The sequence below is a fragment of the Piliocolobus tephrosceles genome, chromosome 11 (assembly GCF_002776525.5).
Source record: "Piliocolobus tephrosceles isolate RC106 chromosome 11, ASM277652v3, whole genome shotgun sequence".
Classification (NCBI taxonomy): Eukaryota; Metazoa; Chordata; class Mammalia; order Primates; family Cercopithecidae; genus Piliocolobus; species Piliocolobus tephrosceles.
Window position 1 is genome coordinate 127070370 of NC_045444.1, and position 16600 is coordinate 127086969.

The window sequence follows — 16600 nt, forward strand, 5'->3', positions numbered from 1 at the left end:
TGCCCGATCACACCTTTTGACTTTTTGTTGGGTTATTTGTACTCTTCTTAGTCATTTGTCAAAATTCTTATATGTTTTGATACTGATCCTTTGTCAGTTCTGTGTTCTACAGTTATCTTCTTCTAGCCTCTGGCTTGTTCTTCCCTATTCTTGGTGGTATTTCTTAATAGAGAAAAGTTCATAATCAAATTTATCGAGCATTAGTGGTTAACAACTTGGGGGCCTTCTTTAAAAAATATCCTTCCCCACACCAAAGTTAGAAGGTTATTCATGTATATTTTTTTCTCAAAGATTTAAAGTTTTGCTTTTGACATGTAAGTCATTAATCTATCTCATTAATCTATCTGAAGTAGACTGTGTGAGAGAAACTGGGCTGCAATTTCATTTTTCATGCATATGGGTAAACTGGATTTTTCATCTCTTCATGCTAAAAAGTCCCTTTTTCCCCCACTGTCAGTATCAAAATTCCACATATAAAAGTAGAATTCTGGCTGTGTCAATTTGACACATCTATGCCAATACTGCCCTGTGTTCACTCTAACTTGGTAAGTCCTGGAACTGATTGGGAAAGTTCCTGTTCTTTACTCTTCATCTTCAGAAGTATCATTGCTACCCTTGGCCTTTTTTCTTCCACATATACACCTTCAAATCTTCCAGTCACACTCAATGGAAAAGGCCTTTGAGATAATGACTGAGTGTGCATTGAATCCATTGACCATTTTTGTGAAAACTGACATCTTTAGGATAGTAAGTCTGTATCCATGGACATGGGATTTCTCTCCATATATGACACTATGACTTAATATCTTTCAGTAAAGTTTTATATGGAATTCAGATTTATTCCTAGGTATTTTATAGTTTGATACTATTATATAGTTTGATACTATATAGTTTTATAGTGGTATACACTTTAAAAAATTACTTTTCCTGATTTTTTTTTTTTTTTTTTTTTTTTTGAGACGGCGTGTCGCTATGTTTTGTCCGGCTGGAGTGCAGTGGCCGGATCTCAGCTCACTGCAAGCTCCGCCTCCCGGGTTTACGCCATTCTCCTGCCTCAGCCTCCTGAGTAGCTGGGACTACAGGCGCCCGCCACCTCGCCCGGCTAGTTTTTTGTATTTTTTAGTAGAGACGGGGTTTCACCGTGTTAGCCAGGATGGTCTCGATCTCCTGACCTCGTGATCCGCCCGTCTCGGCCTCCCAAAGTGCTGGGATTACAGGCTTGAGCCACCGCGTCCGGCCAAATAATTACTTTTCCTGATTATTTATTACTGGAGTATAGATATTTATTTGACCTTTGGATATTGACCTTATAGCCAACCATCTTGCCAAACTCTCCTGTTCTTGTCATCCATTCTTTGGGGTTTTCTATATATATAATCATATCCTTTTAAAACTCAGACCTGCTCACACCTGTAATCCCAGCACTTTGGGAGGCCTAGGCAGACGAATCACTTGGGGCCAGGAAGGAGTTTGAGACTAGCCTGGCCAACATGGCGAAACCTGTTTCTACTAAAAATACAAAAATTAGCCGGGCATGGTGGCACATGCCTGTAATCCCAGCTACTCAGGAGGTTGAGGCATAAGAATCGCTTGAACCTGGGAGGCAGAGGTTTCAGTGAGCTGTGATCACGCCACTGCACTCCAGCCTGGGTGGCAGAACAAGACCCTTTCTCAAACATATAAAAGTAAATTAAAACCCAGACCTACAACTCACCTGATTTTTTTATAAAGTAGCAGCTAGTTCTTTTTCTTAAGCAGACTCGTTATCTCCCCACAGCTCTGCAGTGCCAGCTGTGCTGTCAATCTGGTGTTCACGTATGCACGGGTCCATTTCTGGGTTCACTCCTCTGTTCTGTTGTTTTACCTTCTTTGAGCCAATAGCAACTACTTTATTTATTTATTTATTTATTTTTTGAGACAGAGTCTCGCTCTGTCGCCCAGGCTGGAGTGCAGTGGCCGGATCTCAGCTCACTGCTAGCTCCGCCTCCCGGGTTCATGCCATTCTCCTGCCTCAGCCTCCTGAGTAGCTGGGACTACAGACGCCCGCCACCTCGCCCGGCTAGTTTTTTGTATTTTTTAGTAGAGACGGGGTTTCACCGTGTTCGCCAGGATGGTCTCAATCTCCTGACCTCATGATCCGCCCGTCTCGGCCTCCCAAAGTGCTGGGATTACAGGCGTGAGCCACCGTGCCCGGCCGCAACTACTTTAATGATGGCAGCTTTGGTGCTACTTGCTATGCTATGGGGCCCGGAGTCCTCCCAACTTGACCGTTAAGAGTGTCTCACCTGTTGTCAGTCCTTTGCTTGCCTATGAAAGTTTAGGATCAGCTTGTCAAGTTCCACAAAGCACTTGACCAAACCTCTGAGGCCCTGTGTGCCTGCGAACATTCTTGTTAGCCCTCACATCTGAAGGACAGTTTGGATGGATCTAAAATTCTGGGTTTGAATCCCCTTCTTGTTCCCTTCTTCAAATATTAGTCCACTGTCATCTGTGTCCAGTATCACTGTCACCATTGTTAACTATAATTTCCTGGTAGGATAATCTCATTCTCCCTGGAAGCTGTTAGACTTTATTTTTCTCAAGAAAAGGAGGATTCTCCAGGGAGTCCCATGTATCCCCTGAAGCACAGTTAACACTCCTGATTGGTGTTTCCTCACCAAGCAACTATCCAAGTCAGGGCTGCACCTCAAGCCCGAGGGAGAATCTCATGGGGAGGAGGCAGGTTCTCGAGATTGTAGCTGGTCATCCTAGAGGTTTGGAGGGGCAGAAGCAAAGGAGTGGGTGCTGAAGCTAGTCAGATTATTCCTGTTTTCCCCAACTTCTCGCCCCAGCAGGGCTCTTGGACTAGCTTGGCTTTATCCCCCTAGATAGCTGCACCAGTGGTTTGGGTGGCCGCCACCCAGAAAGACAGGCAGTTGCCTTCCCCATATGATACCAGGCAAGGGCAGAGCGTAATCTGCTTTGCTCTGTAATTTATTCTCAAGGTGCAGCCACATCCCTGTTCCCCAACCCATTCAAAGCAGCCTTCTCTCTGTTTTTATTTATGTGCGAGTGTGTGACCATAAACCCAGGATTTAGTGGTGATGTCTGCATGGGACAAGGCTGCGGTGGGCAGCTCTCTGGTGACCTCCCATCCTGTGGCTGCATGAGCTGCAGGCATAGGGCCCAGCAGCCCAAGAATGGCACAAGTGTTTGTCACAGTCTCTGTAGCCACAGCTGTCCCACACATGGCAGGTAAGCACTGATGATACTACCTGTGGATTCTAAACACCCCTGCACATAGCCATATTCTGTAGGGTTGCTGTCAAGATGTCCCTGGACAGTTGTGTACCCTGTCTAAAATTCATGTAGAATTGCAAGGGATCCAGAATAACAAAACAATTCTGAAAAAGAGGAAAAAAGTAGGAGGATTCGCATCTCCTAATGTCAGAAGTTGCTACAAAGCAATGGTAATGGACTCAGTGTGGTAATCGATTAAGGACAGGCATTTAGATCCGTGGAAAAGAATTGAGAGTCCAGGGCCGGGCGCGGTGGCTCACACCTGTAATCCCAGCACTTTGGGAGGCCAAGACGGGCGGATCACGAGGTCAAGAGATTGAGACCACAGTGAAACCCCATCTCTACTAAAAATACAAAAAATTAGCCAGGCGTGGTGGCGGCACCTGTAGTCCCAGCTACTCGGGAGGCTGAGGCAGGAGAATGGCGTGAACCTGGGAGGTGAAGGTTGCAGTGAGCCGAGATCATGCCGCTGCACTCCAGCCTGGGCGACAGAGCGAGACTTCATCTCAAAAAAAAAAAAAAGAAGAAGAATTGAGAGTCCAGAAATAAACCACACATCGGTGGCCAACTGACTTCGACAAGGGGACCGAGACCATTCAATGTGGAAAGAATAGTCTTCTCAGCAAATAGTGCTGGGACAGCTGGATATCCACATGCAAAAGAATGAGGCCGGACCCCTCACACCATATACCTCATAACACAAATTAACACAAATTGACCAACAACCTAAATGTTAGGAGCTAAAACCAAAACTCTTAGAAGGAAACACAGGAGTAAATCTTCATGACCTGGGATCATAGGGGTCCTTGGGCTTAACAATAACAGTATAAGCAACAACAAAAACCTGGATATAAACTGCTCTTCATCAAAACTTAAAACTTCTGTGCCTCAAAGGATGCCATCAAGGAAGTGACATGACAGCCTGCGAGTGAAGGAAACGTTCAAATCACACCTGTATCCAAAATAAAGAGCTCTGACAACTGAACAATAAAAAGACAACCCAATGAAAACATGGGCAAATCATACCTGATAAGAGACCTGAATCTAAAATAAGGAACTCTGACAACCGAATAATAAAAAGACCACCCAATTTAAACACAGGCAAATCATACCTGGTAAGAAACCTGTATCTAAAAGAGCTCTGACAACTGAACAATAAAAAGACAAACAACCCAATTCAAACATGGGCAAAGGACCTAAACAGACATTTCTGCAAGGAAGATACGTGAATGGCCAGTAAGCACATTGACATCATTAGTCTGCAGGGAAATGCAAATCAAAACCACTAGGATGGCGGGAATTAAAAAGTCAGATAAGGCCCAGCGCGGTGGCTCAAGCCTGTAATCCCAGCACTTTGGGAGGCCGAGACGGGCGGATCACAAGGTCAGGAGATCGAGACCATCCTGGCGAACACGGTGAAACCCCGTCTCTACTAAAAAATCCAAAAAACTAGCCGGGCGACGTGTTGGGCGCCTATAGTCCCAGCTACTCAGGAGGCTGAGGCAGGAGAATGGCTAAACCCGGGAGGCGGAGCTTGCAGTGAGCTGAGATCCGGCCACTGCACTCCAGCCTGGGCGGCAGAGCGAGACTCCGTCTCAAAAAAAAAAAAAGATAATAATAAGCATTGGTGAGGACGTGGAGAGATCAGAACTGTCTACACTGCTGGTGGGACTGTGACGTGTGCAGCTGCTTTTGGGGAAGAAAAAAACAAACAGTCTGGCAATTCCTTAAAGGATTAAACCAATAGTTACCATATGTCCCAGTAATTCCACTCCTAGGTATATACCCAAGAGAAATGAAAACCGATATCCACACGAGGTCTTGTACACAAATGTTCATAGCAGCATAGCACAAAAGCCAGAAAGTGGAAACCAAAGTGTCAATCAACTAATGAAAGGATAAATGGCCAGGCACGGTGGCTCACGCCTGTATTCCCAGCACTTTGGGAGGCCGAGGTGGGCAGATCACCAGGTCAGGACTTCGAGACCAGTCTGACCAACACAGTGAAACCTCGTCTCTACTAAAAATACAAAAATTAGCCGGGCATGGTGGCGGGCACCTGTAATCCCATCTACTCGGGAGGCTGAGGCAGGAGAATCGCTTGAACTGGGAGGCGGAGGTTGCACTGAGCCAAGATCATGCCACTGCACTCCAGCCTGGGAGACAGAACTAGACTCCATCTCAAAAAAAAAAAAGGAAAGAAAGGATAAGCAAAACGTGGTATATCCACTCAGTGGAACATGATTCAACCATGAAACAAGGAAGGATGTACCGCTGCGTGCCACAACATGCATGAATCTTGAAAACATTATGCTAAGTGGAGGAAGCCAGACACAAAACCCTCTATGTGCTATGATTCCATTCATACGCAAGTCCAGAAGAGGGAGAGCTCTAGTGACAGAAAGTACATTAGTGGTTGCTTAGATGGGAGGGTGGAGGGGATGGGGAAGGCAGTAACAGCCAAAGGGTACAAGGTTTCTTTCTGAGGTCATGAAAATGGGCCGGGCGCGGTGGCTCAAGCCTGTAATCCCAGCACTTTGGGAGGCCGAGACGGGCGGATCACGAGGTCAGGAGATCGAGACCATCCTGGCTAACACGGTGAAACCCCATCTCTACTAAAAAATACAAAAAAAAAAATTAGCCGGGCGAGGTGGTGGGCGCCTGTGGTCCCAGCCACTCGGGAGGCTGAGGCAGGAGAATGGCGTGAACCCAGGAGGCAGAAGTTGCGGTGAGCTGAGATCCGGCCACTGCACTCTAGCCTGGGTGACAGAGCAAGACTCCGTCTCAAAAAAAAAAAAAAAAAGAAAAGAAAATGTTTTAAAATTGTGCTGATGGATAACTGTATCTAGGAATATGCTTAAAAACAATGAATTGTACACTTTGGGTGAATTTTGTGTTACATGAATTATATCTCAAAAAAGCTGGTTTAAAAAAGTTACATGCAGGCCAGGCGCAGTGGCTCACGCCTGTAATCCCAGCACTTTGGGTGGCTGAGGCAGGTGGATCACTTGAGGTCAGGAGTTCGAGACCAGCCTGGCCAACATAGGGAAACCCTGTCTCTACTAAAAATACAAAAATTAGCCAGGCGAGGTGGCGGGCAGCTGTAATCCCAGCTACTCAGGAGGCTGAGGCAGGAGAATTGCTTGAACCCAGGAGGCGGAGGCTGCAGTGAGCCGAGATCACACCACTGCACTCCAGCCTGGGTGACAGGGTAAGACTCTCAAAAAAAAAAAAAAGTAATGTGCAGAATAATGTTTTCAGTATGTTATCTTTTGTGTAGGAAAATGGAGACGGGAAATACAAATTTTGTCCTCATTTTAATAAAGAAATGAAACTAATAAGATGGTTCACTAAAGGAGGAGGGAAAGAACCGCATAGTGGGACTGGAGATCAGCTAGGCTTCTCTGAATGAACCTTGTTTTGTAGTTTTGACTTTAGAACCAAAAAAAAGTTTTTAGAAACATTAAAAAGAAAAGGCAACACTAAAAATTGAAAACATACTGAAATAAGTAAACCTTGCTATCATGTTGATGGTATAACCACACAGGAAAAAAATACCGTTGCAAGCGATTTTAATAAGAGTAGTCTATTCACCCCTAGTGGAATATGGTCTAAGGATAAAAAGCATTGCCAAGAAATTTTAGGCTATACTCAGTGATCTTAATGTTAGTAGTAATACTTGTATTGTTATTTTGAAATGATTACATGTATATGGTAGGATAAAGAAAATAATCGTTAACGCTACCAAGATTTTCAGTGTAAAGAATTAAAAATACAAAATGAAAGAAGTTAAAAATCTTGTTTGTTTTGGCCGGGTGCAGTGGCTCACGTCTGTAATCCGGCACTTTGGGAGGCTGAGACGGACGGATGACTTGAGGTCAGGAGTTTGAGACCAGCCTGGACAACACGGTGAAACCCCGTCTCTACTAAAAATACAAAAATTAGCCAGGCGTGGTGGCGGGTGCCTGTAATCCCAGCTACTTGGGAGGCTGAGGTGGGCAAATTGCTTGAACCCAGGAGGCGGAGGTTGCAGTGAGCCAACATCGTGCTACTGCACTCCAGCCTGGGCAACAGAGCAAGACTCTATCTCAAAATAAATAAATAAAATCTTGTTTGTCTTTTGATTCTGTTAATTTGACATGGAAATATTAGTATGAACTCATAACATGTTTATTTTTTAAAGAAATCTAATTTTCTCGTTCTGTTCATCAAAAGGCCTGAAGCTGTGACATCCCATAATAGGGAACAGTGTGAGTGCCCAGGCTGTGGACTCTAGATCTCATTCTCGCCAAGAAACCAGTGATCTCTGGAGAAATGGGTGATTCCGAGACTGCAGCAGGATGTGGACAGAATAAGCCCAGGACATGCTGTGTAAAACGCAAGCAAGCTTTCAAAACAGCAGACCGTGTCCTGAGGGCGGGGAGCCAACCTGAAGGGCTCCCGCTGTCCAAAGACAGGATAAATCGAGCATCAGGAAAATGACTGACAGCAATGGCCAGAAGCCCATGAAATATACCAGTATCTCTGTGTTCATCATGACGCTCAAAAAAAAAAAAAAGCAACCCTAGTGGGCAACTCTCGAGCTTGCTGAGGACCGACTCGGTCTGCAGGCACACAAGTAAGGGAGTAGGATGGTGCCTTCACACTGCTGTGCCTGGGGTGGACCACAGTCCAGGGTGACCACGGGGTAGGTGAGGGAAAGCCTGTCTTCACAGACCATTCTCCAGCTGGTGAGGGCAGGAGCGACAGTGTCAGACGCGGGCCTGTGAGAGGACAGCCCTTGGATCAGGGATCTTGATGTCTTGCTCGAGCCATCAGGTGCAAGGCCGATGGGGACTTTATTCTGGGTTGGTCAAGCTGCCAACACTGGACCAGTGACCAGTCCTCATGTCACTCCAGCGGGACTTGGACACGTCACAGGCTGCCTGGGCTGGCTGGGGGTGCACATGCATCCCTGAGAAGCAGCCCTGCAGAGACCATCGGAACCTAAACCCTATCAAGCACCTCTCTCTCATTAGAGTTTACAGGAAACACGGGGGTGGGAACAAGTGAGCAGTAAGTCACATCCAGGCGGGGACGCTACAGGACAGACGACCTTGTTTTTTCTGTGAATAAAGCGGGAGGTTGAAGGAGACTTCAGGTGCATCACACAAGGCAATGTGCAGGCCCCAAGAGCCCTCATCAGGTTAGACCCAAAATCAGGACATTTTTAAGACGACCAGGAAAATTCGAACATGACCTGGGATTTCTTATGGTATTGAGGAATGACTGCTAAATTCTAATAATAATAAATTGTGGTTACGTAAAGTATTAGATCCTGCTGACATGTTCACAGGAGAAGTGATACCTGTGAGAAAGGGGACGACAGACAGATACAAATAGATGAAGCAGGACTGGCCAGTTTTGATCAGTGTTGAAGTTGAGGGCGTGGTGCTCTTCATGCTTATATGTTGTGGGTTTGAACATTTTCATAATAAAGGGATTTTTTAAAGCCCCAAAACTCATTTTAACCATATCAAGAAAGGCAAAAAGATGGCCAGGCGTGATGGCTCACGCCAGTAATCCCAGCACTTTGGGAGGCCAGGGTTGGTGGATTACCTGAGGTCAGGAGTTTGAGACCAGCCTGGCCAACATGCTGAAACCCCATCTCTACTAAAAATACAAAAATTAGCCGGGCGTGGTGGCAGGCACCTGTAACCCCAGCCACTCAGGAGTCTGAGGCAGGAGAATTACTCGAACCCGGGAGGCGGAGGTTGCAATGAGCAGAGATCGCGCCACTGCACTCCAGCGTGGGCGACAGAGCAAGACTCCGTCTCAAAAACAAACAAAAAAAGCAAAAAGACAAGGAAAGTCCCAGAGGACGGGGGCAGAGAAAGAAAACCCAAAGTGAACCCAGCAAGGAAGGAGGAGCAGCCAGCGGGAGAAACCCAGGACTCAGAACCGGCGGGGGCAGCAAGGCCTGGGGCGGCTGCATGCGTGGGACAAGCACAGGGGAGGCTTGCGAAGAGTAGAAGAGGAGCGTCGCACGGGGTGGAGGTGCTGGATTGGATGGGCGGGGGAGGCCGGGCCTCACTGTTAGACATGGTGGGGTGGGCACAATTCTTACTCTTTTGTGTTTTTCAATGTTAAAAATTAGAACGGGAATCTTGACAAAGCTAAAAAATAATAATGAGAAAAATAAGGACAGAGTGAACACTAAGGGTGAAAGGCCAGGCTGACCCCTTCCTGCGTCACTGCGGACTGCCCAGCTTTCGTGGCCAGTGTGGCGAGGCCACTGCCGGGGACGGGGGGCAGGTCTGCACAGAGGGTCCCATTAGAGCACCAGGAGGGGCCTCAGGATCCAAGCAGCAGAAACCCTGTTCAGTGGCAAAGCCAGCAAGGGTCGGGGTTGGGGAGGGGCCACAGGCCAGTGGAGGCTCAGCACTGAAGGCCCCGCTCCTCCCTCCCTGTCTTTCTCCTTCTCTTCCTCCTCATTTGTCTTCCTTCCTTCCAGTACTAAGGTCAGGGCCAGGCACGCTGCGGCCTGTCTCCTCACCTCTGCTCTCTCTCAACACCTGAGCTGGGACCGCGCTCTAGGGCCCAGAGGCGTTTGGGAGGCCACCCAGCACGCCACGGAGGAGTGCACGGCCACCCTGCATCAGGTCAGGTCATCGAGGAAGGGACAGCAACATGTCCATGAGGCAGGCCTGACCTGGGGTCCCAGTGACTAACCTCTCGTGACCTCTGTTTCCAGACGTCCCTGGGAACTGTTCAGAAAACCTCTGTCAGAACGGAGGCACCTGTGTGCCGGGCGCGGACGCCCACAGCTGTGACTGCGGGCCAGGGTTCAAAGGCAGACGCTGCGAGCTCGGTAAGTCAGGGCTTGGCCTCAGGGCGCCCCTTACAACAAAGCCTGTGCCTCGGCCTAGGACTGCTGGGCCACAGCTGGGTTTGCCACGGGAGCCTCCAAACCATGAGGTGCCAGACAGGGAGCCTGGTGCACGGGGCTGACCCCTGAGCCCCCGGGGGCTGCGCTGCCGCCCCAAGCACCAGGATGGGAGGTGCCGCCCGTCACAGGGGTCAGAACAGCCACAGCATGCGAGGCTCCGCTGTGGAGGGCTCCCTGACCCAGCCAGAGCAGGTGTCCGGAGAAGGGACTCCCCACCTCCACAATACGGACCTGCCCTGGCCTTAGAGGAAGCCAGCTGCAGACCCCCGAGCCCTCTCCCCCGGCCTTAGAGGAAGCCTAAGGGGTTTCGCTACAGACCCCCGGGCCCTCTCTTCGGGCAGGGCCTCTCGGAGGGGCAGGAGGAGTGTGTCAGGAGCCCCTGGCGAGCCACTGCCCTTCTTTGTTGCAGCCTGTATAAAGGTGTCCCGTCCCTGCACAAGGCTGTTCTCCGAGACAAAGTCCTTTCCAGTCTGGGAGGGAGGCGTCTGTCACCACGTGTAAGTTGATTTCCACGCGTAAGTTGGTTTCTGTCCTCCGCCTTACCACGTTTGTCGTGTGTTTTTTTGTTGTTTTGTTTTGTTTTTGTTTGTTTTTGTTTTTCTTTGAGACAGAGTCTCGCTCTGTCGCCCAGGCTGGAGTGCAGTGGTGTGATCTTGGCTCACTGCAAGCTCCACCTCCTGGGTTCACGCCATTCTCCTGCCTCAGCCTCCCGAGTAGCTGGGACTACAGGCGCCCACCACAACACCCAGCTAATTTTTTTATATTTAGTAGAGACGGGGTTTCACTGTGTTAGCCAGGATGGTCTCGATCTCCTGACCTCATGATCCACCCCCCTCGGCCTCCCAAAGTGCTGGGATTCCAGGCGTAAGCCACCGCGCCCGGCCAGGTTGTTGCTACTATTATCATCATCTTCATTATTGGTTTGCTTTGAATTGCATGAGTTTCTGCCCCTCAACCTCTCAAAGTGCTGGGATTCCAGGCGTGAGCCACCGCGCCCGGCCTGTAGTTTGTTCTTGACTCCTCAAAGTGCTTTCTCAAAGCCACCCACCTAGCCCTGAGGAGGGACGACAGCTGCCGTCACAGAAGGGACTTGCTTTGACCACCGATTTCCTCCATGTCACACATTAGGCAGCTGAGGCAGAAAAACCAAGTAACTGCCCCAAGTCCATGCAGCTCAGGAGCAGGGGCTGAGAAGAACCCAGGCCCCTGGCCCCTAGTCCCCACACATCAGCCACCCAGGCCCCCGGCCCCCAGTGCCCCAGGCCTTCCTCCCCACACATCAGCCACCCAGGCCCCTAGTCCCCCAGGCCCCCAGTCCTCCAGGCCTTCCTCCCTACATAATCAGCCTCCCGGGCCCCTGGCCCCCAGTCCCCCAGGCCTTCCTCCCCACCCATCACCCACCCAGGCCCCCGGCCCCCAGTCCCCCAGGCCTTCCTTCCCACACATCGGCCCATTCCCCGCTGGCTGGCAGAGCCAACTGAAGTGACCTTCCTCTCTTCTCTTCCTCAGAGCCCCCTGGAAAAACAAACAGCTCATGAGAATGCCAGCCCCAGTTCTGCCATTAACTCATGATGTGGCCTCAGGCCCCCCATCTCCGAGACAGGCTGTGGAGGGAGAGCTGCCCAGCCCATCTCTTAGAACCTTTCTTGCTAACACTCTGAGTCTGTGGGTCATGCAATCAATTTAGTCAACAGATAACTTACTGAACACCTGCTGTGAGCCGGGCACTGTTCTAGATACTCAGCACACATCAGGAACAGAGCAGACCAAAGCCCTGCCTTCAGGACCCGTTCATTGCAGGGGGGACAGACAATAGCAGTGAGTGTGTGGTGTGGCAGGGGGTGAGTGCAGAGGGAAAAAGGGCGAGATGACAGGATGAGACTAGGAGAGCCTGCGGGGATGGGCAGGGGCTGGTGCAGCAAGAGGGTGCTCACCCTCCTGGAGATGAGAGGGCAGCCTCCTGGAGAGGGTGATGCTGAACAGACATGGAGGAGGGACATCTGAGGGAAGGACGTTCCAGACAGCCAGAGGACCAATTACCAAGGCCCTGAGTCAGGAATGTCCCTGGCATGTTGGGGGAGAAGTGGAAAGTGGTGAGAGGTGAGGGACAGGGAACCTCCAGGGCCATGGAGACCCACAGAAGGACCCGGTGTTTATCCGTCATGAAACGGAGAACTGCCAAAGGGTTCTGAGCAGAGGAGCGACATGTTCGATTACACTACTCTGGATGTTCTGCGGAGAATGGGATGTCAACAGGCAAGGGTAGAAGCTTCACTGGAGCTTGGACGTGAAGCCAGGTGGAATATGTAGTAGGAACACATATGAGATGTAATCTGTGTTGAGATTTGGGAAGCCGTATTGACAGTCCACTGAATTTGGATTCTGTGCAGTGGCCGTCTGAACCCACAGTATCTACCGTCTTCCCGCTGTGCTTAGTTACACCAGTGCCTGCTGGTGACCACCAAGTATCCAACAAGAAGACCCTTCCCTTCCTGAAAGCATTCTATCCTTTCACTTTCAACCTATCTGCATATTTCAAGTGACTTCCTTGCATTTAACATAGAGGTGGGTCTTGCTTGATATCTAGTCTGACAGTCTGGTTTTTATTGGAGTATTTAGACAATTTACGTCACCTTCCACATCATGACCGGTGTGGTTGGATTTAAACTGCCATATTACTATTTGTGTTCTATTTTTCACATCTGCTTTCTGTTACTTTTTCCCTTTTTCCTGCCTAATTTTGGATTATTTTTTACTAAATTTTGTCCAGTTCTCTGGTTGTTCACACTGGGAGGTTAATTCCAGATTCTGTTACTCTTTCATGTCCAGAAATGGAAGTCTTACCACAGGTTTTAGATCCTAAAGGTTCTACGAGACTTAGCATATGAGTTGGAGCTTTGCCTGCTGAACTCCTTGGATCTCCCTTTTAAACAGCTCTGACATTTGAGGACTTTAACAAAAGACAAAACACCTTCCCATCCATTATTATCTACAAACTTGTAAGAGAGATGGTATGAGTAGGTCCCATTTTACCTGCAACTGAGACTTAAAACTTCAAGAGACTTGCTTGAAGTAGCCTGATGAATAAATGGAAGAGGCAGGAGACGAAATCAGGTCTCCCGTTCTATAATGCCTGCATCGGAATCCTGAATCCCCAATCCCCAGCACTTCTCAAACTTCTCTATGAAATACCCAGAAAACTAGAAAAGTGAGGTCATACTCAGGCCAAGTGGCCTGCCCCTAGCACTGACATGTCTTTGAAATTTCACAGTTTATTTTTGGTACCATATACTTTGTCAGCGCTCATCAGAATGCACATTAAAATGGGTTTATTTTATGTATATTATTGTACCTCAATAAATTTGTTACAAATCACATGACATTTATGTTAAACATCTTAATACATCAATAGGAGGTAACGTTTCATTCAGAAAACAGCAGCTTTTCCCTCAAACACCTTCAGGGTTACCTATGGGTTCACATAGCCTAGGTTAAGCAGTTGGCAACATTTTGCTTCACTGTCTGGTTTTACAAAGCTTTCTTGTGACAACAGGTATAAAAGAGTCTACAGAGTGCACCAAGACATCTGCTTCAAAGAGAGCTGTGAAAGCACAAGCCTCAAGAAGACCCCAAACAGGTGCCTCTGGGGAGCAGGCCCATGCCGTGTCCTGCATGGAGCCCACGGGGTGATGGGGCAAGGGCGGCAGTGCAATGGGATGCTGCAGGCCTGCGGCGGAGCCAGGCGGTCTACTCACCCGGATAGGCAGCCCCTGGCCAGCCATGTTCTGCTACGAAACTATGTCCACATATGTGCATGTGAGCGTCCACAGAGGGGCCCAGCCGGGCATGCTGGGTGCTGGGGGGAGGTCACACGGTGGGTGCTGGGAGTCACTCTGGTTATGCATGTTCACACAGAACATGGTGCTACAATTGGGAAGCACAGGGTGTAACTGACAGCCCCGAGAATTTAATGGCCAATATAGTGTGTCGCTGTTTACTTTTTATTCACTCACACCCAGGTTCTCCCCCAAAAGGGTTCAAGGTAGTTACAAGAATTACTCCTGTTTGGGGTTTACTGAAAGAAGTACCTGAGAATAGTATATGCTTTAGAAACCACAGAGTCGAAACCTGTCATCGTCCTCATAGACCAATGAGCAGCCACACGTATTTGTTTGGCATTACCAAGTGTCAGGGCGAGGCCGTAGCCTGCAGCTCACCAGCTGTGCTGCTCGGCCTGCGCCCGTCTCCCGGCTCTTCCCTGGGGTAGCCTTTGCTTGCCTTCTCCCACGTCCATCCTTCTCTCTCTCTGACTCACATCCAGCCAGGTTTCTAGCCTTGTCACTCCCAAACTACTGCCTCAAGCCAGGCGGGCGCACACAAACGAAAATGCTCATCTCCACAGCAGTGGTGTCTGGACTGATGGTATCCCCCACCCTGGAATGTATGTGAGCTAAAGACAGGATTTCAGCAGGCATCCTGGACTGAGGTAGCTGTAGGATTCAAAGTACACAGTCTTTTTTTCATTAAACAACTTTTCTCTGATTATTTCAGGAAACAAAGTAAGAGTCAGACACTGGAGAAATCTTAAGGTACGTCCCTGCTGCTCCCGCACCACTACCACAGAGCTGCTGGGAAGTGGGGGGCGAGTGCCCAGCCCTGGGGCTCTCAGAGTGCCGCTGCCTGCTTACTAAGCACTGCTAAAGGAAGCTCGGTCCTGTGCTGCTGTGTTACAGGCTCCTGGGCAGGAAGGTTTCAGAATTTCCCAAGGGGAAAAAGACATGAACCTGCTCTAGCCACCGACAAACACATCTTCAGGTGGAAATGAGGCTCTCTGTGGATAGGGGCAAATCCCACCCTTTCTCAAGGGAAATGTGGCCAAGAAACCCCTCGATCAGCTGCAGGGGGAGGAAGAGGCAGGAGGGTGGGCACTTGGAGAGAGGCTGGAAAACCACCTGGCACCTGGGAGGAGGGGCCACGGGCAGTGGGAGGGCCTGGGCTGCTGAGAAATTCCGGGGGTTCCAGGACAGAGCTAAGACAGTGCCTCCCAGGGCTTGTGAATGGCATTCTGTCAGAACTAAAAATGGGGCAGGGGCCTTGATCACTTAATATTTAGAAAGTCTCAAAGGCTGTCACTAGGAAACTCATCGCTGACACTAGACTCATAGGCGTTCATAAATCCTGAAATGAAAGAAACTTTCTAACTCTCTTTTTTGATTAAGCTAGCATTTCCCAAACTCTTTTGGCAACCAAACCCCCATCCTGCCCCTGCCTCCTGCTGCTGCATCTTCAACAACACTGGTATTCTTCACAGTGGTTTGCAGAAGACTGGGATACACCATAGAAAGCCACATCTACAACCTGTTATCAGTTTCATACTGACTAGTTTCTTATCAACATGTCACTATGCGTGAAAGATGAATTTCTGGTTGGCCTAGGACAGCTTTGCTACTTCCGCCCCTTAAATGAGCCTTCACAGTTCCTCTTCCTGGTGGTACAGATGAGAATGAGGCACCCTTGGGTAACAAGCCACTTCAAAACAGGTCTATGTTTTGTTATATGCCTAAAAAAATGAGGAGAAATGTGATTCGGAAACCTTTAAAAACAAACAGAAGCAAAAGAGCTTTTCAGGTAAAGGCTCACACACCAAAGGAAGAGTGTCCACGCCACCTAGGGGGAAGGCCTGGGCCGGAGTCCACAGATGGCCGGAACTTGAGCTCTGAGTTGGCCATGACAGAGCGCGTGCATCTGCGTCTTCGGATGTGGAAAGTCTCTCCGTAAGAGAGCAGCTGGCAGCATTCACTTCCTGTTGACTCAAAGGAATCACTTCCTGCTCCCACCTCACCCTCCAAAGACACACACACTAAACACACTCCAGGGTTGTAAGCAATTTACTACAGCCCAGCATCACCTAACAATGGAGATGCATTCTGAGAACTGCTTTGTGAGGCGATGTCATCTGGGTGAACATCATAGCGCGTACTTAGAACAAACTTAGATGGCGCCGCGTACCGTGCACCTAGGCTCTATGGCAGAGCCTGTGCTCCCGGGTTACACACCACAGCGTGTTACTGAGTACTGTAGGCAGTTGTAACACAGTGCCAAGTGTGTGTGTATCTAAACACAGAAAACCTGTGGTAAAAATATGGTATGAAAGATAAAAAATGGCACACCTGTGCCGGGCACTTACCATCATTGGAATGTGCAGGACTGGCAGTTGCGCAGTAACAAATTAGTTCTTCAATAAGAAATTAACCTTAGCGTACTGTAACATTTTACTTTATACATTTTTAATTTTTACTTTTTAACGGTTTGTAATAACAGCTTAAAATACAGTCACACTGTACAGATGTTCAAAACTGTTTTCCATCCTTATTCTAAGTGCTTTATTCTGTT

The 16600-nt window shown here is 48.8% G+C and overlaps 1 protein-coding gene across 1 annotated transcript in view; it reads left to right on the top strand.

Moving 5' to 3' along the window:
• Positions 1-15763, top strand: part of SNED1 (sushi, nidogen and EGF like domains 1) — an 81736-nt gene extending 65973 nt beyond the window's left edge. Inside the window, exons 28-31 of the mRNA XM_026449075.2 lie at positions 10013-10129; positions 10617-10704; positions 13761-13844; positions 14759-15763. Of these exons, the coding sequence (XP_026304860.1) occupies positions 10013-10129; positions 10617-10704; positions 13761-13844; positions 14759-14795 (326 nt within the window). The 3' untranslated portion in view covers positions 14796-15763. The remainder of the gene's footprint in view (positions 1-10012; positions 10130-10616; positions 10705-13760; positions 13845-14758) is intronic.
• The last annotated feature ends 837 nt before the right edge of the window (positions 15764-16600 follow it).